This window comes from Falco rusticolus, chromosome 6, assembly GCF_015220075.1.
Source record: "Falco rusticolus isolate bFalRus1 chromosome 6, bFalRus1.pri, whole genome shotgun sequence".
Classification (NCBI taxonomy): domain Eukaryota; kingdom Metazoa; phylum Chordata; class Aves; order Falconiformes; family Falconidae; genus Falco; species Falco rusticolus.
Window position 1 is genome coordinate 65,766,898 of NC_051192.1, and position 24,574 is coordinate 65,791,471.

Consider the following 24,574-nt stretch of genomic DNA (forward strand, 5'->3'; position numbering starts at 1 on the left):
TCATATGCAAACACCTAAATAACAGCTATCAGTTTGAAGCTGAAGTCTATCCTAATTCTATGCTTGTCTCTTCTGTACTACAGACCCCTTTGAAGTAGACTGTTTTGTTGCTGTCCATTACTGCAAGGGATTGAACTGGATGACTGAAACAATCTCATTAATTCTCATATGTCATGTGTAGTTTACATGGATATCAAACAAACAACTCATGAAAAAAACACCTTACCCTTATGGAAACTGCATAGCCATATTCCCAACTTTCACCAGTTTTTATCCAGATGTTAATGAAAATATTCCCTGCAAGTGGTCCTTTGCATGAAAAGATATATTCACTGAATATATTTTGTCAGGAGTTCATTTACAAAAAAAGTAAATTTGGTGGTTGCCAACAGAGCACATTACGTGTCATCTTGGCCTACTGTGTATGTAAAAAGCATACATCATTACTAATTAATATTATATAGCATGGGATTTTAACATTTCCAAGTCTGAAATACATTTTACCTTTAAGACTGTTGCTAATCAGAAACAAATTTTCTACATTAAGAATTGCAGAAAAACCAGCAATGGCTGCAAGAAAAAAAAAAAATCACCCCAAAACCCCAAACCAAAACTAATTATCACAAAAAGAAAGAGTTCTGCAAAAAACCTGAGGAATAGTGATATTGCTCAAGAGCAACCCATAGCTAATGACTAGAAACCTTGAAAACCAAAAAACATCCTGACTTCTAGCTGAATGACTGCATTTTTACCTAAACCTCCCCTCTATTAAGACAAGTTGTAAAAAAAAAAAAAAAAAAAAAAAAATCAAATCTGCTACAGGTAGCAAAAAATCTGACAGCTGCAGATTGCCTCCTATCTTCTCTGCTTTGATCGTAAAAGCCTTAACACTGATCTGGAGCTTAAAGACCATACCCAAAGCCAAAACAGTATCAGTGGCAGCACTATATTTAAAGTACAAGGGTCTGTATCATAGAAGAACATTTTGCATGGACACAGCCACCAGGCCAAATAGAAAAACATTTTCCATAGGTCAAAATTCCTCTTCTGGAAGAGGGAAAGGAAGTGCAGAAAAAGGCTTTTCCCACTTAGACACCGCTGGAGACAAGATTTCTTATTAAGATATCTTTTCCCCTCTAAACTCTCAAGTTAATCAAAACATTGAGACTAAGAAAAACATCTATCTCCAGGATGGAGATCACAATCTTTTTTTTCAGGTCTCGTTTCAAAAATTACCTCTCAATTCCTTAACAGTGCTTGCAGAGACCACATAGAGCTTTCCTAACGCAACAAGAAAGTCTCTTCTGGAGCTTTACATGTAATGCAACACAAACGAATGAAAAGATGTTAAGTACTAAACGCAGACTGTCCTAACGCTTATAATTCTTCACTGCCTCTCCTCGGTAATTTTTCACCCATTTTTCAAAAAATAAAATAAGCTTAATATATTTTGACATTTCAACTGATTAAGTAAGGCTCAGTCATATAATAGCAATGAACTTCATACAGGAATACAATGTTTGAAAGAACAAGGCAAGATTGAGAAGGCTGCTAGATGCAACTATGTCCATGTCCAAAATATTTACACTAAGGAAGGGATTTTAACTCGGAGAAAATTAAGCTTTCATTTGGAAGTAATTTAGTTTAATTATCCTGTACTGAAATAAAAAAGCAGTTGATATGACATCATCAGCTTTGCTTACCATTTACAAATGGTATGTCTTAACTTTTGTAAAATACCGAGGTGAAAACATGAGACATATACATGCAGATAAAAAAAAAGCAATTAAAATGTTTTGCCACCATTTACATTACCTAAAGCTTATCAGCTGATAAAATTCACAGTAAAATTACCTTTTTTCTAAGTTTTGCACATTAAAAAAAGTATGTTTACTACATCATCTAAAACAGAATAGCTAAATCCCAGTGTCATTCCCACTAAAAACTACATTTTGGCTAGTACTTTCACAGTATCATGAATAGACTGATACGTAGATTTTATTTTACTTTGAGTTTCTCCTCACAGTCAATAGCTCCCAATTATCTTGAGGGAAGCATGGTACTTAATATATATTCAATTATGAAGATTGTTACTTACAATTAGCTGTTTCAAGCCTACAAATGACTGTTCTACAGAGTTGGCATTTAAAACTTGTCTCTTCACTGCAGCTTGCTCCCCCAAGAAACGAAGCATTAAGTCTTTCACTGCATCTCCCTTGGTGTTCATGGAACAAAAAAAAAGAAACATAACAAGACACTTTTAAACATTACTTTAGCAAAATAAATGTTGAATTAAAGCTGAGCAACACAGTTGTTTTCCCTTGAGAAATGTTTATTTTCCAGTACTTTTTGAGTGAAATGAATATAAATGCATATATATTCACAGCATTTTAATGAAAACTTCTAGATTTACTCTACGTTATTTGCTATATTCTTTTTTTCCCCAATATTTAGGTTTCAGTTACCATAGAAACATTCAGGCTTATTTGCTTCTCATTTTATTATTCTTCAAAGATCTTACAAAATACTTTTCAGAAGATCTTACAAAACATAGTAAGTTTTACAGGTTTTCATAATGGATATTCATGTTGAAAGGATATATTATCCAAATATATGGATAATAATACTGAAACTAATCAAACATAAACATGCACATGATCAGACAGCCTTAAGTATCCACAGAAAATGAACTTGGAAGTATTCTTAATTTCAAAATAATTAACTGCAGGAATCAGTTAGGGAAAGCGAGTTACCTGAGCTCAGTAATTTGAAAACTTGAGACTAGTGGAGAGATACAGATTTCTGAAGTTAAGACAGCATTAATTCTATATTTTACAACGTGGAGCAGCTAAAAGGAAGTGTGTCCAAATTAGGTTCTATTTCCAGCTCTGCTGTCAATAAACTGAATAATTCTGTATATTGCACTCTCTGTGCCTCTTATCTTTGTTCAACTACCAGTTTCTGTGCCTTCCTGTCTGGCGGCCGACATGCTTGTGGTTCTGTGTACTGGAGATTTTCAACAGGTAGTAAGAAATTCAACCTTAACATCAAGCAGCCACTGAAAAACTGTGGACCACACACCGACAGATATTGAAAATGGTGTTAACTACTGTTTACACGCTCTTCAAGTACCAAGTCTGCCAAAGAGTGTAGGACAGGGTGCAGGGGAGCAGGGCCTAGTCTTGCTGGGACTGTGCAAATTGCTATACACAAGAGAATTCCCTATGGTGTCACAAGTCACCACATGCCAGGAGCAAGTAACAAATTACTTCTGTAAGATTTTTGCCAATCTTACATTTTTATGCATTTTTAAAACAATATACTTATATTTTTGTTTTTAAACAGAAAACAATTTATAGCCCACATTTAGCCAGAGTAAAGATCTATCTGTTTCACCATCCTTTTGGGGAATAGCAAATGTCTATGGAAACAGTGTAAGAAAGAGCATAAGCTCATACTGGTCTTTGCCAGCTTAAAACAGCCAGAACTTCATGGTGCACTTGTGCCAGGGGACATACTTGCCTACAGTTTTTAAACACCCACCAATAGACACACCTCCCATGACATTTGTCTTGCTCGATTTTCAGTCTGTTTTCCTAAACAAAAGTACATCTGAGGGCAATGGATTATACAATTTAAAAACAGTTACATGGGCTGCAGAACAGTAACTCATTTTATGCTTATTACTCAACAGTTCTTTTGTCTTAAAAAACAGCAAGTCATAATCCTCTATTTAATTCTTAGATGAATTTTAGATCATTATTGCTCTTATAAGCCAAAGGGTCTGCTTCCTTTTAGCTACCACTCACAACAGAGAACCTGTTCACTCCTCACATCCCTCCTCTGCAACTCGCTTTAATTCCATTTTATTGTTTCAGATCTGTAGTAACTAGAACAGCATGCAATATTTAAGATGCTAAAGCAGAAAGTGACTATGCAAAAATATAAGCATACAAAGGAATACTTGCAAAAATCCCTTTAAAGGAAAACACCCACTTAAAGAACTGTGTTAGGAACCTGTTAGCACAGAGAGCAAGAAGCAAGCCACAAAGCCTTTTGCCTAAAAAAAAGGTGAACTGCATAAAATACAATAAAGCTTAGCTATGATAAAGATAATTGCCATTAATGTTTGCACTTTCCCCATGGACAGTGATGGGAAACAGGTCTGTGTTTTCTGTCTAGTTTCTTGAGGAATGAGACTGCAACTACTGTTTCACTACATGGAATGTTTTTACCTCTAATGTGTCACTAATCCTATAAATAAAAAAGATTTCCATCTTTTGGACAGAAGTTTGAAGGATTAAGAAAAGACAGTATATGCAAAAGACGTAAATACAAAATAATTTTTAATCCCTCCCTACAGTACTCTGGAGGAAGAAAACTGGAAATTAATGTAATGAAACAAAGGACATAATGACAGCAGATAATGGAAGGAGCACAAAAAGTAGTACTCCAACCTGTTCCCACACTCAGAGCACAGGTACAGGCAATCAATACCACACACAATCAAGGTAAGTTTAAAAAAATGTTTCTTGAATGATCAGCAAAAAGTAGCACACACCTGAAATTGAGAACATTTAGTAATTTTCTTGGTATGATTTATCCACTTAACTTTTAAGACAATGCACCTGCAGTAAGAAACACTTCCCAAGTGAGGAGGGGAAAAAAAAATAGAGTACCAGCTCTTCAGTGTATGTCATACAAAATTTCAGTCGTTCCTGAAGCACACTCACAGCTCATTGTAAATGCTATTTTCAACTAACAACTTTGTCAACTGCATGCAGCCTGGTTTAACATCCTGCATTAAGATTTAGCATTAGCAAACTATTCACACCAAAGCTTTAAAGCCCATTGTTGGAAGCTGATTTAACATTGAAAACATGCCTCCCACAATGTTTCCGTTGACATTTAGAGTACTCTACAATTATAGTTTCAGTTAAATACACAATTTGCAGTATTAGAAACCTACAGAACAATGATACCCAACTAAGGGATGTCAGGTCAGTCAAGGCCCACACTCGGGCCACTGAAAAGCAGTAACTGTAAGTGAGGACAGCTGAATAAACATAAAGCACTTCAAAACTTCTCCCTGCCTGACATGTCAATATGACTGCTTATAAACTATGATCACTGAAGAAAGCAGCAGGAATGCCCTTTAATTCCATTGATGATTTTACATCAGGTCTTACCATACAAATACATCACACATACATTGCCATAATGTCTTCTTTTCACTTACTGTACCAATTGGTAGATCTACATATATGCACGTGCCCAGTTTCAGGGAATCATCAGCACAAAGAAGCCTTTAATCCTTGACTGGACTAGGGGAGGTGAAAGAGAACTACTGTAAAAAAAAAATAGAAAAAAAAAAAAAAAAGGGAGGCCCTCATCCTTGGGGCCTGCAGAAGGAAGGGATCATTCCTTCTGTCCATCTCATTAGCTGTCAGAAGAGAAATACTAGACACTCTTGAACTACTCATCAGGGTCTAAGGGACTTTTTTAGGGAGGTGGGAAGGAGTATTTTCCTACTACAGTGTTTTTTTTCATGCTAATTACTGGGCTGTGATGACAAATAAATATTTTAAGATAAAGGTAACCCAAGAAGTAGTAGCAGCACGGCGTATGTCTAAAACTGGTACAACTTGTTGTTTGTGACAGAAATCCAAGATTTGTCAGATAGTTCAGCTACAAATTAAGAACTGATTCCCTCCAGAAACTTTTCTGATAGTTCCTGCAAATTCAGAAGTTCCTGCAGCCTGCCCTCTGCTTAACTACTGACTGATAATCTTTGTTATGCTACAACTAAGGACTGAAGTATCCAAACCCTCAACACCACCTCTCTAGACAACAATTCTATTATCCAGAGACATAGATATGAAAGAGTAGGATTAGCCTATTTCAAGAAAAAATATTCCATTAAGACAGTTAGCCTTTGGCTGAGCAGTCAGGATAAAATTGCTTCATGAGAAATACTGAACAGATCCAAGTGAATTTCTCAGATTGTGAAAAAACACTTTATGCCTTCTCACCAATTGGGAACTGACAGAAGAGAAAGAAATTACTTTCCACCACCGTGTTTTTTCCTTCATGATCTCATCTAGAGTTTTCCCTTTAATTGTGGGGTTATCCCTTCCCAGGAGCTTACTCTAGCACTCAACCTTTCTTACAGGTTATACCTTTCTACTGCTTAGGGAAAATACAAATGATGCGATTTCGGTCAGTATTAACATTACTGAGAACACTGTGAACACCACTGAAAAATATTATCTCCGACTTCGTTGCAAGAGCGAATTCCCCAACCAAACTTTGCAGTACAGCATACTGATTTTGTATATACTCCAAATATGAGCATTATCTACTAACTAGGAGGACCAGAAACAAACTACTTAAAACCACAGTTTTGGATTCTATGGAAACTGTTAACACTATTTTCATCATACCCAACAAATTTCACTACGAATAGATCAGAACCCATTTTAGCCCCTTCATGTACGTGTAGGCAGTGACATTAAGTTTTCTAGTAAGGATTGAAGTAATATGCACAAGGTGACCATCAGCAACAATATGAAGCACTAGGATATACAGATTATCAGACAGCTCTTTCACAGCATTTCTAAAATACAAGCATACCCTAAGATACAATAGGCTCTTACCTGGATATTATCAAATTTTAATCCAGGCATGGTGAGATTCTCTTTATCTATAAACACAGTGCTGTATTGTTGCGTGGCAACTGATACAAGAACATTTCTAGTTTCCTCACTAGGTAGCCAAGCATCATTTCTTCTGTCTAGTTCACTCATATTTAAGGCTGTGGCAAATGGATCGTCACTCCCAGCAAAGACAGCCTGGATTTGTGAGAACGGCTTGGGAGACTGAGCTATTTCTAGGGACGATGAAGGACCACCTGCTTCAGGTCTCCCATTCTGCACAGAGAAAGTAGGGTTAGGTGAAGAACAAGAACTGTCTCCACCATTAGAAAGAGTTGACATTTGCTCTGGAACTGAAGAGCTTGCATTGGGATTACTAACAGAAATAAAACTGGACGTGGTAAATGAATCAAAAAAATCAGAAGCTAAAGTATTAGTGCTAACGGTATCACCAAAGAACTTGCTTAGACTAGGACTTGGCTGAACCACCTGTGGATTAGACTTCACTGGAGTCTCAATTATACTACTAAAACTGGGAGATTTTACCATCTGAGGCTCAAAACCATCTGGTAGGAACAACTGTGGCTGGGTATTAACATTGTTTGCTTGGCTGAAGATGGTACACACGGGAATAGGCTCAACCTCAGAAGATGGTTTGCTAGTATAAGGCGATGATATCTGGTCCTCAGGTTTGTTTTCATCGATATTACTTGTTTTTGTTTCAACAGGAACATTGTCTCCCAACTTTGGTTCTTCCTTCACTGCTTCCTGAATTGATTCTTCCTTTAAAGATGCCTGATCATCCGTTCCAATCTCAGAAATGTCTTTGGGCGTTTCTTCATGCTCAGTTTCACTCTCATTACTTAAAAATTCTTCTTTATCCACTTCTGCTTGTGTTTTTTGACTATCTTTAGCTTCCATTTGTTCTACGATCTCCTGGAGACAACCAAGTTCACCTGTGTCATCTTCACTGTTGTTTGGAGAATCTGAAATAATGACGCTCTCCATCATTTGTTCATTAAGTTTATCTACAAAATTATTAGAGTCTTCTGATACAGTTTCATTCCCTTCAGACTCAAATTCATCTCCACCAAGATCAATGGTTTCCTCATGAAAGAGAATTTCTTCCTGAGTTTTCTGTTGAACTAGGTCTCTGCTGTCATTTTCATCTGAGGCGCTCTTCACATCCTTAGCATTACTTTCACTATTTGCCATGGTCCCTGAAGAGGGAAAAATCCCCAACAAAACGAGTATTAGTTTTATTGCTTGGGTATTGTTCAGGTGCCACCCTGAAACTCCTGAGTGCCAAACAAATACTTAAATCCCTGCTTTTAAAATTTAGTAATATAAACTAAAATAAAACTATTTGACATCTTTCATTTAACGTTTACCCACAACATAAATTAATTCTGAAAGAGGTTTACTCTTTAGCCTTTTTGCAAGTCGCACATGTATTTGGATTGAAAGGTAAATGCCTCCCACTGAACACAGAAAAAACAATATTCGCTTTTCTGCTCGTAACGACTAGCTTGGTCCCTATTTAACACAAGGAAGGGGGGAGTTCACGGCTGTCACTAGGGCAGGCAGCTGAACCAGCTGGCCGCGCCGGAGATGCGCCCGGCGGCGCAGGGTGCGGACCGGCCGCGCTGCTCCCATGGCCCCGCGGGTCCCGCCACTGCCCGCCCCGCGGTCCGGGCCTGCCTCCAGCGCCGCCGCGGGGCCCCCCAGCCCTGCCCGCCCCGCGGCCCGGCCGGCCCTGCGGCGGGGGTGGGCGCGGCCTCCCCCAACCGCCTCCGCCAGCACCGCCCCAGGGGGCGCCGCCGCCCTCCCTCAGGGCCGGGGTCCCAAGGCCGCCTCAATACCCATACGCCTGGGCGCCCCTCTGCCAGCTCAAGGGCCGCTCAGGCCGCTCCCGCCCCCCCTGCCCTGCCCTCACCTCCGCGCCGCGGCGGCGACACCCCGGCTCCGCCACCGCGCAGGGCGCCGCTCCCCACCGCGTCTGCGCCGCGGGCCGGGCGGGCGGGAGTGCGCATGCGCGAAGGTACCTCCCGGAAGCGGCGAGCGACGGGGAGCGCCGAGGGCCAGAAAGCCGGCGGGCAGCGGGGTGTGCCGTGCTGCGAGACCACGATGGAGGACGATGCGCCGGTGATTTATGGGCTGGAGTTCCAGGTGGGTGCGGGGTGAGACTCACGGAGGGCTGGCGGTTGTCGGCCGTATCTCCGGGAAGGCGGTTGCTGCGGGGCTGGGTGTGTGGTGAGGTGCGGGGCTGCTGGGGCGGGCTGTGGAGCCCTCTCAGGGGAGACGGGCGTCCCCTCGCCCCCTGGGCCCGTGCTGGTGACACCGCTGGATTTTCGTGATTCTTGGCACTTGCCTGTCGCGTTGGGGATTTTAAAGGTACCTGAGCGGGGAGCGGGAGTTGGTCCCTGCGCTGAAACTTGCAGTTTCCAGGGCAGGTGCGTCGGTGTGGGGGCAGGGGCTGGGGCAGGGGCTGTTTTCATCATGGTTGTGTGCAGCCTGGCTGGAGAGAGCCCCTGCTCCGGCCCTGGCCCTGGCCCGCCTCTGCAGAAGCCTTTGGCTCTGGGGTGATGGGAAAATACCGGCAGTCTCCAAGAGATTCTAGAGGGTGTTTTTTTCTTTCCAGAAATTAGGAACACACACCACCCATCCATCCCCAAAACAGCTCTTGTAAGGCAAGAACATGAAACTGTTTTCAGTGAATTGCAAATTTTAGTTGGTAGAGCTTACCCCATTATAAAGCTACTTGATGTTTGTGGGATCTCTTGCTGAGGGTTCCATGTCTGTGCATTTGTCGCATGGGACAAATTTGTCCGTTATATTTGTGTTTATGGCTATGAGGAAATGGGGCTGTCTAACTTGGCTTAAGCTTCATACAAGAACACAGGTCTCGCATTTAATAAAGTTTCTACAGGTTCTGGGAAAATAAAGAGCTTGGTAGTTGGATGGGTGAGAGGGACCCTAATTCATGGTTCTTTCCCCCAACAGGGTTTTTTACTCGGTGGTTACGTGTTCTCTTTGGCAACAGCTGGCTTGTCGTTGTTGCCATTATAGCAGTAATAGGAGGCGCTGTGTTTCTTCTGCAGCCTCAGAGAGCAATGTGTTCATTCAGTAGGTGTAGTAAAATAAATATGTACACATGCACATTTATAAAAATGCTTGTACAAAGTAAAATACAAAGCTTCTTTGTAACAGGTTTGGGTGTCCTCATTACTGACTTGTGTACTCTTGAATATACCAATAGGTCTCCTTAGCAAATACTTGGTTTTCTTCTTGTGTAGGAGCTAGTGTGTAATAGTCACCTGTACCAAATGTTGAACCTACGGAAGTCTGATAATATGCTGTCATTTTGTGATTGGCTAGAGGCGGCTGTAACTCACACTTCAAAATTAACAAAACTTAAACTTATGCAGAATAGAATATTTATCCTGTAATTAATAAGATTCATGGCTTCTTTCTAGTAGGTCATAGATAATAAGTGTTCTTGAAATTTTGGAAGGCTAGCCAGTGTGTTGGGGCCTACATGGACCTGTACCCCCCATTGCCCCAAATCATACAACTCCTACTTATCTCTTCTGCCAAGTATGGAACAGGGCTGTCTGGTGGGAGGATAAAGCAAAAGGACTAAGAAAGTGGCTGTAATAAAAGGAAATTTCAATTAATGCAGATCATTTAAGGAGAAGGTGAGGAAAGAAAAGATGATTTATGGCTAAGTTGGAAAAGGAATTTAGACCTGAAGGTACTATTTTTGATCTCTGTTAACTGCCAGTGTGGCTTTAAAATAAATTGCATTTCTATGCTTTCTGAAAAAGGCTGTGATTGAGAGACTTTAACTTAAAAGTGGCTTGGTTTTTCCAACTTGCATCTCTAGGTCTAGTAAGACAGAATATTATTCTTTGTAAGCCTGCTTTCTTCGGTGTTTCTAGACAATAATAGCTAGCTGCATCATTACTGCATCATCCAGTGTGTCAGAAGCACTGTGACTGAAAGCATCTCTTTACACTCATTTTTCAGCTCTGTTTGAAGAATTTTGTTGTTTCTTATGTTTGGGTTTTTTTGTTTGTTTTATTGTTTCTGATATTTACTTCAGCTCTATGAAAGCCTATTGAAAACTGAGATTTGCAATTATAAAATATTTAAAAAGAGGGAGGGATCTTAGTAGTCTTGTTACAGATAAAAATTGTATGTCACAAAACCATGGCATCTAGAAGCTACATGAGGGATTGTAGGCTAAGAAGCTACGTGTGCCTCCAGCAGTCAATAAGGATCTGTCTTTGGCCGTTGCCAAAGAAAATGTAGCAGTGCAAATATGCCTTTTGTCAGATCCAGTGTGGCCAGGTTTATAATAACATGAAGCTGTTTTCTCCTAGGCTGCTGCCCACCAACTAATGTGAAATTATTTCTGCAGGTTTTCCGTTAATTTTTATGCCCAAAATGTGTTTTGATATATTGGCATAAGTAAAATAACTTAGAATAACGAACAAATATAAATATCTCTTCTTTTAATCCAGCTTTCATCAAAAAAAGGCTTAATGGAACAGGAAATTGTTATGTAGGAAAACCACATCACTTGCAGTTTTGACACATGAGAATGGAAATCCTGAGCCCTTACACAACTCTGTATAATTACTTAGCATGTGCAACTACTGTTCAAAAACTTACCGAGTAACAGTGAGAAGCAGTTTGGGTTTTGTTGTGTTTTTTGGGCTCTTTTTTCATGGTGGAAGGGGAAGCTAAAGCAAAACAAGATTAAAACTAGGGATTAATTCAGTTTTCTGCATGAGTACTTAAACTTTTGACTTGGTTAGTTCCCACTGTTTTACTGGATGGTGGCAATTTTTTTTGTGTGCTGTTTATAACATTTGCAATACCCCAAAAATGTTTCCTGGAGTGGGTTTTTATCTCTTCAGCATGTCTGTGAGCTATAGGAACTTTTAGGAACTTTGTACAGATATGTAACATCTCTGTGAATTTTAGAGGGTGTTATTCTTTGTGACCTTTTTTTTTTTTTAAAAAAAAAAACAAAAAAAAACCCAAAAAACCAAACCAAAACGCCCTGATATGCCACCGTGGTTGCTCTGATCATCGAACTGAAGTGAAAAAGAGAAAATTAGAGTCAGTGGTGAGTGAAAAATGTGAGATGCAGCTTGAAGTGAGGCCTGAGTGATGTGACTGCAGCTCATGATGATGAATACAGGGCAGCAGCAGTAGTTGCAGAACACTTAAGTACTCAAAGGTTGTTCTTCTGAAATGAACCTTGGTAGACTTTACCAGTACCCTGAATTATGAGAATATGCTAAATAGGGTCCTAGGGATGTCGACAAGTGCTTTTTTTGTCAGTGAAATTATGTGCTTCTTGTCCATAGGTTGACCTATGTTTACTATATAACCTGGGGTATTTACCCTGTGTTGAATAGGCTTTCATTTTCAGGGATTCAAGATTTTCCCTGTCCTATTCTTTGAGTATTTAAGCAGTGATGTTTTGAGTAGGTCTGTAAGCACTACTGAATGTCTCAAAATACTATATTTGTCTTAGTTTAACAATGAGTGGATGATGCTTATACCCCTGGAAATTTGCTGTGTGAAGGGGTGCTTTCCAGGAGAGATATTTTGGCTCAGTTGCAATGCCAGCTGTGGTTCTTGTGGGGAAAGCCTAAATCTTGCTTGTTTAAAAGTGTGCAGAAGCTAGACAGCGTCATGGGGGGTGGGAGTAAGAACATTACTTGTGCCAGAGAGTGATAGTTATGGAGCATGTATTTGGCACATTTAATGGGTTTTGGGGATACCACAATACCGAGATGAATTTCATTATGCCAGATACTCCTACTGGATGTTACATGTCAAAAGTACACAGACTTGCAAGAGAGAAGCTTAATGAGCAGCAGGGAAGGACAGCAGAAAGCCTGCTGGCTGACCACAGAGCTGTACTACACAAGGGCAACTGCAGCTGCACCCTGAGGCAGGGGCTGGCTGAAGCAGGCTTAAAAAAAGTACAGTAATGCTTTGTCAGAGTTTGTGTACTGTGTTATGGTCCTGTCGTGCTTCTTGAATAAGAAATACTTGGCCCATATTGTATTGTCAGTTAGTGGTTAACAGGTCTTGTGAATTTCAACAGAGACTATTGACTTTTAGGACTTGCCTGTTAGTTAGAGTAAGGTGAAACTTAATTTCCCTAGAGTCAAATGTGACTTCTTATCTTAAAGCAGTGCAGTATACCAACTGAAATAAGTTGGTTACAGGTCTCATACAATGTGTGTATATGTGTAATATTAGTATGTATTGAGAATAGCTCAGTTGTCCTACGTTTGATGGAGTAGAAAGCAGCCGTAGATTTATTAGAAGGAGGAGACAAAGGGGACTTTTTAGGAGGGTGTGTGTCACTTGCACAGTACCCAGGGAAACCTGTGCTGCCTCTGTCTTAGCTGAGTTCCCAGTATGGGAGTAGAGCAGGTGTGGAGCATATGGCTCCTGTTGGGCAGTGGTGTTCTCTTCCCTGGGAGAGCTTTTGTGGTCTTCTGTAGGACAAGAGAGAATGGCATAAACAGAATTTATCAAAATTCCTATCTACAGCTTCAGATCACCCAAAGAGTGGTTGTGAATGGAATTACATCCAGCTGGTGTCTGGTCACAAGTGGTGTTCCACATGGGTCAGTATTGGGGCCAGTGCTCTTAAAATTTTAAGTTATCTGGATGAGGGGATCAAGTGCACCCTCAGTAAGTTTGCAGAGGACACTAAGTTGGGGGGGAGTGTTGATCTTCTTGATGGCAGGAAGGCTCTGCAGAGGGGTCTGGACAGGATGGACTGATGGGCCGAGGCCAGTTGTACGAGGTTCAACAAGGAGAAGTGCCGGGTCCTGCAGTCAGCAACCCCAGGCAATGCTACAGGCTTGGGGAAGAGCAGCTGGAAAGCTGCCAGGTGGGAAAGGACCTGGGGGTGCTGGCTGATGGCCGGCTGAACATGAGCCAGCGGTGTGCCCAGGTGGCCAAGAAGGCCAACAGCATCCTGGCTTGAATGAGAAATAGTGTGGTCAGCACACCTAGATGATTTTATGTCTTTGGAGGATTTCTTTTGAAAATCGAATCAGTTCAAGAAGCTGCATGATAGTGTCTTAGTGAAATTCCCAGTTTTTGTCTCTGTCCTCTTTCTTTTCTAAGATTGCTTGCCTCATGAGTGCCAATCCTGTATATTTTAATCCAAGCGGAGTGTCTATTCTCTCAATTATTTTCCTGTCTGACTCTCTTCAGGACCCTTCTTGAGGGCAGCGTTGTAGTGGGAGGACTTCTTAGGGAACTTGAATCTAACATACTGTTTGGTTTAAAGTTTTCCTAGGGGAACAAAAGTAGGTAATTGACAAAACTCTCCTAACTAATCCCCCAAAGATCTTCACAATGCATGAAGTGGATCAGGTGGAAACTATTTCTTCTAGGACCCTCAAGTGCAATTAGCAGGATCTTGGTAATGTTAGGTGCAGTACAGACTAATGACAGTATCAAGATACAGTTATGTGAACTTGAAGGAACTATTAAAGATGATTGTTACCATTGTGATTCATGATAAATGAATGGGATCTTTAAGGATAATTGTGCTACACAAGGTTTTGTGTGAGGGTTGTTTCTGTTGCTGTGAGGGCTTACGGAATTTGTCAGCCTTTGAAATAGGGTCAGTGCACTGAACACATGAGTGGTGGGAATTCTTGTGCTGTGCAAGACTTGAAAACAGCTGTCTGAGAGCACTGAAGGTCACCTGAGCATGTGCGCTGCCAGCCTTTCCACTGATAGAGCCACTGCGTCTTACTACAGTCAGTGACAGAGGGTCTCCTACTGTGGTGAGAGAAACAAGGCTGTCCTATGTAAGTAATTATCAAAGTATACCTACTTGAAATTATGCCAGAAGGCAAAAATAATATTCATGACATTAGCAGACAGGGGCTTCTCTGGGGGGACAGGGAACTTGTATTTTTTCTCTAGAATGAGGCACTGGCAAAGCCAGCCATTTCTTTCTGCCCCCACACCACCCCCAAAGTAGCAGTATGTTATTTCTGGGTTTCGGCAGAAGCAGATGGTCAAATAAGTCAGATTTGGGGGCCATGGGCAGAATACTGTGTCCTTTACATTTTGTATGGCAAGTTTACTGCTGGTTAGTACAGATTGATTGCATTAATTTTAAATGATGTATGGGTTGCAGAAATTCTTTTGATTATATTAAATGTAATACAAATATTCAGATGTTTGTGTCAGTGCATGTTTTCCCGTTTGCTGATGTCAAAGCAGTGCAATGCATCAGCAAGACAAAATATGTTTTGAAGAAGTAATGATCCTTTTTCCTTTGCCTATTAATGCCCTAAATGGCAACAGTCTAAAAAAGTAATTTTGTGCATTTGGCTGGTATTTCAAAAGAATTCAATAAAGGAAAGTTTCAGGAGAACTTAGGAACAAAGGGTAGAGATTCAGTGCATCACAGTTCCATGATGCACTTGCTTTAAACCAACCTTCTTTATCTTATTGAGGTTTGTCATCATGTTCCGCTGGATCGTCTCTTGCTGTTGTCAAGGGCCTTTCTCTCTGCAGGCTCTGTTCTATTTATTTCTCTCAGAGGTTTCATTATTCTGCAGGTGGTCTAAATTGTCAGGGGAAGGTTGAAGGTGATTTTTGCCCAACATCCCACTGAGCTTGGTGTAGGCGTGGACATGACGTCTTCCCTGCATTCTGGCACAGTGATTGCTGTTTCTTCTGCTTTATGCTGCTGTTTGTCATGGTTATATTCTAGGGTTTTGCATGCCCTTTGCATTGCATAAAAATGGCTATTTTTACAGTGGACTTATAGTTAAGGCTTTGTTGTCACATTCTATAAAACTACCTATTTTTGATACCAAAAAAACAGAGACAAAACTCTCTAATACCTGGTTTGGACTGTTAGAAAGCAGACATTGTTTGTTTTTGGCGCCAGATGCACAGGGGATAAGTTCTGCCCAACGTGCATACCAACTTTGTTCACTTTTTATATGGCCAATCTATACATATTTATGACTACAAAAACTACAAGTGTATTCATTACTGTTCCAAGAACTATTTATCATAAATAACTCTTACTACACATGTGTGGCCGAACAGGTTGGGGATCCTCTGGTGGTAGTTTGGGACATCTTCATCCTTTCTTCATCATCTTTGTCATCTTTCTCTTCTTCTCATCCTTTTCATGACCTTCTCTTCCTCTGTCCCTGTTTCAGCACTTTTGGCTTATGTGTCTGTTTTGGACCAGTTCTTATTTTATTAGTAGCTAAACTATACAATACAGTGTTCTACTAGTAACTAAACTACATAATACAGTGTTGTACAGCTCGACAATGTCATGGATATGTTAGTTGCAACGTTTACAGTTAGTTAACCACACTGGTAAAATTCCTCCAGTATCACTAAATCATGCACATTTCCTCATAGAACTGTTGGTGAATATGAAATTTAGCAGTGTAACCAAAAGGTGCTTTGCCGTTCATGATGTTTTATCTTTGCTTGCTAATAATTTTTTCCTAGCTTTAGGACTCCTTTAAGAATGAAATGATCTGATTACATATGTTGTTGCTTTGTCTAGAAGCATCAGTTATGTGGGGCTTTGCTGTGACAGTGTGTGTAAGGATGACTTGTTTTCTTACTGCATCTTATAGATGTGTGTTCTAGGTATTTTCTGTGAATCATGGCAATTTTTTTTAGTAAATAATACTTTAATACCTTGTGTAGCAAACTCTATTTGGGGCTATATGCACTTCAGTGTTCTGTGGGTGCTGACTTTTTACAAAAATAGTAAGTCCTATTGGTTTAGATTATTCATTATAATAACCTTTTTATTTATTTTCTATCTAGTAGCTGCAGTCATGAAGCAGGATGCTTTTGTGAAAGATGTTGTTTGCAACCTGCTCTGACAGGTTACAGTACAAGGTGACAAACTTAAGGCACTCTTGATATTCACAGCGCTCCAAATTCAGTTATGTTGTTTATCATAACGGTTATTCAGCATCTTCATCTGCTGAAATAATTTCTGTTTCTATAAAAGTAACTCAAAGTAAGCAAAATTTGTGCCAGAGACAACTGAAAGTCCATCGTACTGTTATTTGTTATGAATCGGATATTCCTGATTTATGAATGCTTGATGAGTTTGAACCTTGCATTCTATAGATATTGTAGTCTTTTTATGACAGAGGATAAACAATTTGTGTTTCTTGTTGTGAAATGTATTTAAATATTTTTCTCAGGCTTTTGATTTTATGTTTTGTCCCCCTGCCAAACAGGAAATAATAGAAAAATATTTTAAAGAAGAGATAGAAGCTGATGACAAAATTGTTAACGTGTATTGACATAATTTTATTTTGGGCGCTTTGTGTCTTACCTGATGCAATTTTTTTTTTTTTTTTTTTTTGAAAGCAGCATGATAAGGCCTACTTGAAAGGTTTTAAAAGGTGTCAGTCCCCCTTTATTTCTTTATTTTGTTGAATATCTTGGAGTTTTCTGAAAGTCAGAGAAGGAGAAACAACAGACGCTTGATTGAAAGAGATACATAGCTGTTTGCTTATTTCTAGTGTTCTCTTCAAAATAATTGAAAGTAGATCTGAAAAGAAAAGGAGCTCGCGCCGAAGATCTGCAAATGTAAATCCTGTTCAAGACAAAATAAAAGCTTTTCTGCAGTCTTCTTGGAGAACTTAAGTTGTTTCTGTCAATCAGAAACGCTGTCTAGGCTTGTTGTAGTTAAGTGCTGCATAAATAGGGAGTACAAACAAATTGGCACGGATTCATACTGATCTGATCTGCTTTTGAGTATACTTTGAACACAAACTACTTACTGAATTGTGTTCTGTAGTGCTTTTTTCTATATAAATGTTACGCTACTAGCCCGTACTTACTAAGCTCATTGCATTTTTAAACTCTTATGCTCAATCTTAAGCAAAGTAATACATTGCCTAAATCACACATTTCAGATGCAAGGTAAGAAATGTCTGCTCTGTAGGAATTCAGAGCTTATTCTGAAAAATGAGTTTATTTTTATTGTTACTACCAGACAAGGGCTTGGATTCCTTTGCCTTATTTAAGAAAAATCATATATCTTCAAATTGCTATTCTGTAATGAAATTGTTCTAAATGTATGTATTGTGGTATAATGCATTTCAAATATTCCCTTCCAAGCTTCTAGGCTTCTTTCTGATATTAATTGAAAAGTAAGTTTCAATCAGAACTATATTTATAAGTTAAATGTTCCTGAATCCAGAAAGTAATCATTAGCTACCTGCAAAATGGGATGGCAGTAAAAGGGCAATTCAGCAGTTAACTGAAAATCTCTAAACCGTTTGCTTGTAATACAGGCAGTAGTGTCTGAAGAGATCTGAACTATTTTATGTTAAATAGGGTATAAATTGCAAAGGCTTGTTTTCTGTTTTGACAAAAAATTAATATTGAACAATAACATTAGGTTATCTTTTGCATGGGGAATTGGTGGATACTCCTCACAGTTTACTTAGAGCTGCCAGAAGTGCCCCTGAGTGTTAGTTTACCTCTCACGGAAAATTTGCTTAGGTAGTCTCTACTAATGACTAGTGCAAACTAGCAATTGTGGTTTTAGTTCAAGCCATACTTTTTCTCAGTGTCTCCCATGGCCCTTAACTGGTTTGTTTTGCTTCTTCCAAGGCTGTAGTTGGTGCAAGTTGAAGAAGCAAGGCAGAGTCTAGCATTCTCATAACAATAATACAACAAAACAATAAGATTATGACAAAATTTTGATGGGTAAATAACAAATTATTTCTCCGATTATTCAGCCAATTCTTATCCCTAGTGGCCTGAAGTAGAAAAGAAGGGATTTGTTTTTTAACTTTCTTCTAAACGTGGTGGTTAATGGCGAGAAAAAGAATTAATTTTTATACAGGTATCATCAGTCTGAATGGTGTGAAAACTCCTGCAAGAGCAGCCTCTTTATTGGATCTTGTAGCTAATGTATTTAAGAATTGTCCACTGTCCTATGGAGTTTTATTGATATATTTTTTTTATAATATTGAACATTATCACTGTCACAATGAAGGCCAGATGATGTACTTAGCACCTGTATGTTACACACACATCACAAATGTGAGAAACTGCATACAAAAAAATGTATTAAATGAAATAAACAGAAAGAACTGGAAAGTCTGCAGATTGTAAGAGTATAATGCTTAAAATTATAATCGATATGTAAACTTCAAGATTTTTGCTGAAATTAATGGATTGTATTAATTGGACTTATCTAATGGCTTTCTTCTTCCATAGGCACGAGCTTTAACACCTCAGACAGCAGAAACAGATGCAATAAGATTTTTGGTTGGAACACAGTCTCTTAGATATGATAATCAGGTAATTTTTCTGTCAAATGTCATTTGCAATTTTTTTCCTTTTTTTTAAACATTGTTCCGATATCATTTCTTTGCCTTCTTCCTTGTGTTGAATTTGAATTTTTAAGTGATAGTCAAGTTGAAGACTTCGGTGAGTAGAATGTAAAGATATTGCTAAGGTGTTGGTGAAAGCAAGCTGTGTGTATTTTCTGAAAATTAAATTACTCTTTAAATTGTATGACTAAATCATGTTAGTTTAGAAAAGGAACTGCCATACTTGTGTTAATTTAAATCTATAGATTCTCTGGAGCTATATTTAAACCACAGAAGAGATGCAGAGTAAACCAAAAGTCTTTAAGCCATGATTGCTTCTAATGGGACTCATGGTACTTGCACAGCTCTGTGTATGTGAAGCTTCATAAACTGGATTTTTCATTATAATTATTGGCAATCAGTTATGTCTTTCTGATCATGGATTTAACAACAAACTAAAGTTTGAGTGACTTTTGTGGCTTGTCTTGTATTGGGCTGTTTCTCCTGCAGTTGAGAGTACAATACTTCTAATTTTAGTGACTAAATTCTAGTAAATACTTTCATACTGAAAGAAGATATTTAGGCCGGAGGAATTAGCAAGCTGCACCAAGTGCAGGTGGCAAGGCTTTGGTAGCAGGGGGCTGCAGTGGTGGCTTTTGTGAGAAGGGGCCAGGGGCTGCCTGTGCCAGACACTGCTGTTTCCAGTGAACCTGGCGCAAGGCACAGCTGAGCCAGTAGCCTGGTGGCACCTCTGTGATTAAAAAAGGGGAGAAAATGCTGGCTGGAAGGTGGAGGAGGGAACAAAAAGACACGGACAGCAGTAAGACCAAGGTCAAGAGGAAAAGGAGATGATCCATGGTGCAGCAGATAATCCATGGCAACCTGTGGAGCATCTGCACCTGAGCAGGTAGATGTTGCTGAATGAACTGTGGCCCACAAAGACCCCGTGCTGGAGCAGAGGACAAGTGAGATGGAAAGAGCATCAGAGAGAAAACGCTATCTAGTGACCATAACCACCACTGCCTTGCACCCCCCTGTGCTGCTTGAAGGGGGTAGAGGAGTCTGGAGTGAAGTTAGGCCTGGGAAAGGCAGGGGAGAAGGTTCTCATTTAAGGTTTGTCTTTTTCTTTCCCACTATCTAAATTACTAATGAAATTTTAATTGGCAATTACTTAATTTACCCAAGTGAAGACTGTTTTGCCCGCAACAGTAGTTGGTAAGTGATCTCCCTGTCTTTAGGTTGGCCAAAGAGTTTTCTCAATCCTATTCTCATTGTCTCCCCCTGTCCTGCCTGGGGGTAGTGGCTGGGTGAGAGTCTGGCTGTTGGCCAAAGCTAACAACTACTGCAGAAGCATCTAGAAATACAGTCACTGACTTTTCTGAAACTGTTCTGTAATGGACTGCACAAAACAAACTTGGAACCATAGCTCTGGGAGTTGTGAGCTGTCAATTCTCAGTGAGGTCTTGAGTTTCTTACTCAACGATAATACTGGATGACACTGAAGGAAAAAAAAAAATCTTCAAAGACATAAGGGGGGTGAGTATTAAGTTTCTTTACGTTTCAGGTAATATTTGTGAGACCAGTAACAAAAGAAAGTGGCAGACAAACTTAGTTAAAAATAAATACACATGATTATGGTTTTGATTGTGCTGTCTCAAATGTTCTTCAGACATTTGGTTATAGTGTGGTGTTCTGCTGTGATTTCTATGGTGGTTTTACTACTTGGTTCAACTGATTAAATCCTGGTGCAAAATTGTAGTTGGAAAAGAATTCTCACGAATTGATATCCTGCAGATCTTCAATAATTTAAATGTTCTGATTTAGGTAAGTTGATTGGGCATGTACTATATATTTCAGGAATATTTGCACATTTCAGCTTCATTGAGTATGCTTTTCTTTTTCCAGTTAGAACATTGTATTATGTTCCAGAATAACATTAATAGTAGAAATGCAGAACACTTCCTAGTGCATTAACAAATGTTTGGGGGTTACTGGCCTTTAGCTGTGCCTCAGGCCATCGGCTCCTCTCAGCTAGTTGCTAATCCCCAAGAAGTGCCCTAGGCCTCAAGTCATTATTGCTTAATTCAGCACTAGATTTTCTAGATTTGATGAAAAACTTAACTTACAAGCCTGTAGTGATTTAGAGTACTGCACAGTGAGAGGTTTCTTATGCAATGCCATAATGTACAGAATATTCCTTCCCTTCTGGTCATGGACAGGTGTAGTGCCAATGAAAGAGCTACAGCAGTTGTACAGCTGGCATGGTAGAGTCTGCCTCATTGAGACTTACTGCTGTATGACGCAGTTCAGGCATTTGTAGATCTGGTGAAAATATTTTTCTATTTACACTGGTATTTCAATGCAAAGGAAAATGTTTATAAGATTTTTATATTCTGTCAGTATTTGAGATGTTAACATTGTGTAGTACTTGGCATTTGGTCCTCATAACTTGCTGGAGATTAAGTGGTTTCTCTTTGTGCTGTTCTACACAGTATAGTTCTGGAACTTTTGTCCTCGGTACTTTCGTTGTTGCTAAACTATGGGTTTTTTTACTGTTCTTACTTTGATGCATTTACTGTTTGCTTTGGAAACATAAAGGAAGTATATGTTGCTTACTCATTTCTCATCTCTCTCATTCTCAGAACTCTCCAAGTTATTTTCAGTCTTGTGTTTTGGAACATAAAATACTTCCATGGTTTACCTTAATGCATAACATTATATAGGCACAAAGCAGGGCATTGGCCGAACTAAAACAATTTTCCAGTCTCTGCTGCCTGAGAGTGCCTGATGAAAGAAAATAAATTATGGACATTGCATAATTGAAGAAAAAGAGATATTTTGTGTTGAAATTGGTTAGTCTCCCTTAGTAATTTCCTTAGCAATTAGTAATTCCTCCAGATTTTGAGGAGAACTAAATAGTTATTTGTTCTTACTTGAATCTCCCTGCTTACCACTGAATACTTAGACTTCTGTTCAGCACAAACTCTTCCCAGTGTAGTTACAGCAGATCAGTAACTCATTCATTCCATTACTGGTAATAAACCCAGTCACTTCTAGGAGGTGTTTTCCGCAAGGATTGTGTTCTGCAGGAGTTAGGATTACATGTATTATTAACTATGACACTACAGACATGCTGGAAAAGTTCTCTGTGTGGACTTTGTTTACTTAAACTTACCGTTTTCTATATCCCTGCCTGTGGTGTCCATGTGCTGCGCTAACCCATCCATGGTAAGCTCATTTCTACACTAAAGCAGGAAAAATTAAAAAGATTCAAGAACTGAAAGATAACACACTGCAGAACTGAAGTTTGTCCAGTTCTGTCAGACAATTGTTATAGGTATGTATTTTTTTCTGCAAATATCTGTCTTCGTGGCATCATGCTGGTACAGTACTTGGTACTAGTATATTTTTCACTATTCCATATGATGAATACAATTTATCATGTATTCAAATCAACACAATTAAGATCCTTAATAGAGAAACACTGGGGGAACTTCTGCAGTTCTTCGTTAAGCTGATCAGCTTTTTTCTGGTAGTGTGGTGTTTAGTGTAGTTGTAAAAGATGTCATTTTTCAACTCAAAAGGGTATAAACAATACCCTTGCATAAGAATTAAGTTTCATATTTCTTAAAAGTATCAGTCTGGATCTTTAATCAGTTAACTGTGTTTAAGCAGTTCCCAGCTATCCATGGTGTCAGCTGAAGCGGAAACGTAACAGCAGACAATAAATGGGTTATCTGTGCCTTCAAAGGGCTTCAGGAGGGGTAAAGAGCACTTCCTTGGCTTATGTGCTGAGTGACCCTCTTAACCTGGTTAGTGTGGGTAGAGAATGTATGTGACTAGTAAATGGGATTTAGTTATGTAGTTTGCCTTCATGAACCTGGGTTGAGCTGCTAAAGGAGAAACTCCAGTGACTGCAATGGAAGGTTGCCTTCCCCCTGCTCGCTAGGTGAAAACGAGCACATTGAGCAGGTTTGATTGTGCCTTACATGGTAAACTAAAATAACTTTTAATTTTTAAACTATGTCAGATAGTCACATATTTAACACTGTTTCTCTGTGAAATACCCAATGTACCTGATGCAGTAAATTGAGAGATCCCCTTCATTCTGTTACGCTAAAGCCAATTATCACTATTTTGCTGTGTAAAAATAACAACAGGAGTTAATCTTCCTGCCATGGGTCTGTAGAAAATATTTTACCTTAGAGTTGCGAATAAATTACAAGCACGGAACTGAAAGGTAAAGAATAGCAAAGTAGCTGTTTGAATTGTCAGATGGAGATGTAAGTTTATTCAGAAGACCAAAATGTATCTGATAAGAGCAGCACAGAAGGCTGAATAGATGATGTCTTTCAGTTTTTATTTTAAAAACATGTTAAAACAACAGAGAGCAAGGGATGGGGTTAAACTGATATTTAATGATGAACAAGGGCTTTCTGCATAGAGAGAAGTTCTTGAATTGGGATACAGGGACTTGATCAAAGAGGGGATGTACAGAAGGCAAAATTGAAGTGAAACTATAGATAGATTTGTTACTCTGGAGACTTTTGAAAGGCAGGAGGGTCAGTTTTTAAGTTGGGCAGCAAGACGGATCTGCAGTTGTTGGGGTAGATGGATAGTGTCCTGATCTCTGGGTAGATTTCTAGGTTAAGGGCAACAAATGAAGTCTGGTAAGACAACTTGCTAATTAAATGCAGGGGTGTTTATATGCCTCAGATGACAGGATGGAAGAACAATACAGGTGATGAGTGTCCAGCATTATATCTGAAGGAGAAGTTGCTGATGGCAGTGTTTGGACCAGAAAGAAAAAAGTAACCTGTAAACTTAGCTCTTAAAAAAAAAATAATTAAAAAAATGTAATATTAACAATTTAGACTGAGACCTATTTAGCAGCTTCTGTATTTTAAGAACATTTTCTGTATATAATGTGTAGCTAAGATTTTTACAGTGATTCAGTAGTTAATTCAGTACACTTAATTATTTTTAACTATTATTTATTTAATTATCATTGGATGTCTTTTTTTTTTTTTTCTCATCTTCATTGTTCACCCAACTTTGCTAATGAATTTTTAATGAGCATACAGTTCTGGAAAATTTGTAAGTTTACAAGAATTTATTTGTTCACTGTTAAGCTTAGTGAAATTATTCCCGTGAGTCAAGTTACTTCTGTATATTGTGCCAGACTAGAATCTTTTGCAGTTCTTCTATTTGAGGCATTTATAGAAAATACCTAACTAAAAACAGAGAGGAAAAATGAGAGTAACACAGACCTATTTGAAAAAAACCCAACCCAACAGCAAAACCCAAACAAAAAACCTTCAACAAAAATCAAAATCACAAAACTCAAACTTCGCTGTGTTTTAAATATCTTATCTATATATTTAAATGTTGTTTTTCTTCATCTTTTAGTTTTTATTTTTCCATGTAGTATAAAAACTATTACCTGTTTATATATTGGTACCGGTATGTGATTGAAGTTTCATACTGAGTTTACAGTATTTGTTTCAAATGAGAATCCTTTCCCTCTCT

At 39.0% G+C, this 24,574-nt stretch overlaps 2 protein-coding genes across 4 annotated transcripts in view; one reads left to right on the top strand and one right to left on the bottom strand.

Moving 5' to 3' along the window:
- Positions 1–8,701, bottom strand: part of TRAPPC12 (trafficking protein particle complex 12) — a 62,443-nt gene extending 53,742 nt beyond the window's left edge. For all 3 annotated transcript variants that reach the window (XM_037392351.1, XM_037392352.1, XM_037392353.1), the window contains exons 1-3: positions 8,590–8,701; positions 6,657–7,873; positions 2,099–2,215 (exon numbers count right to left, since the gene is read on the bottom strand). In XM_037392351.1, coding sequence (XP_037248248.1) covers positions 2,099–2,215; positions 6,657–7,873; positions 8,590–8,686 — 1,431 coding nt within the window. In that variant the 5' untranslated portion in view covers positions 8,687–8,701. The remainder of the gene's footprint in view (positions 1–2,098; positions 2,216–6,656; positions 7,874–8,589) is intronic.
- EIPR1 (EARP complex and GARP complex interacting protein 1) overlaps positions 8,670–24,574 on the top strand; it is an 89,507-nt gene continuing 73,602 nt past the window's right edge. Inside the window, exons 1-2 of the mRNA XM_037392354.1 lie at positions 8,670–8,822; positions 18,951–19,034. Of these exons, the coding sequence (XP_037248251.1) occupies positions 8,685–8,822; positions 18,951–19,034 (222 nt within the window). The 5' untranslated portion in view covers positions 8,670–8,684. The remainder of the gene's footprint in view (positions 8,823–18,950; positions 19,035–24,574) is intronic.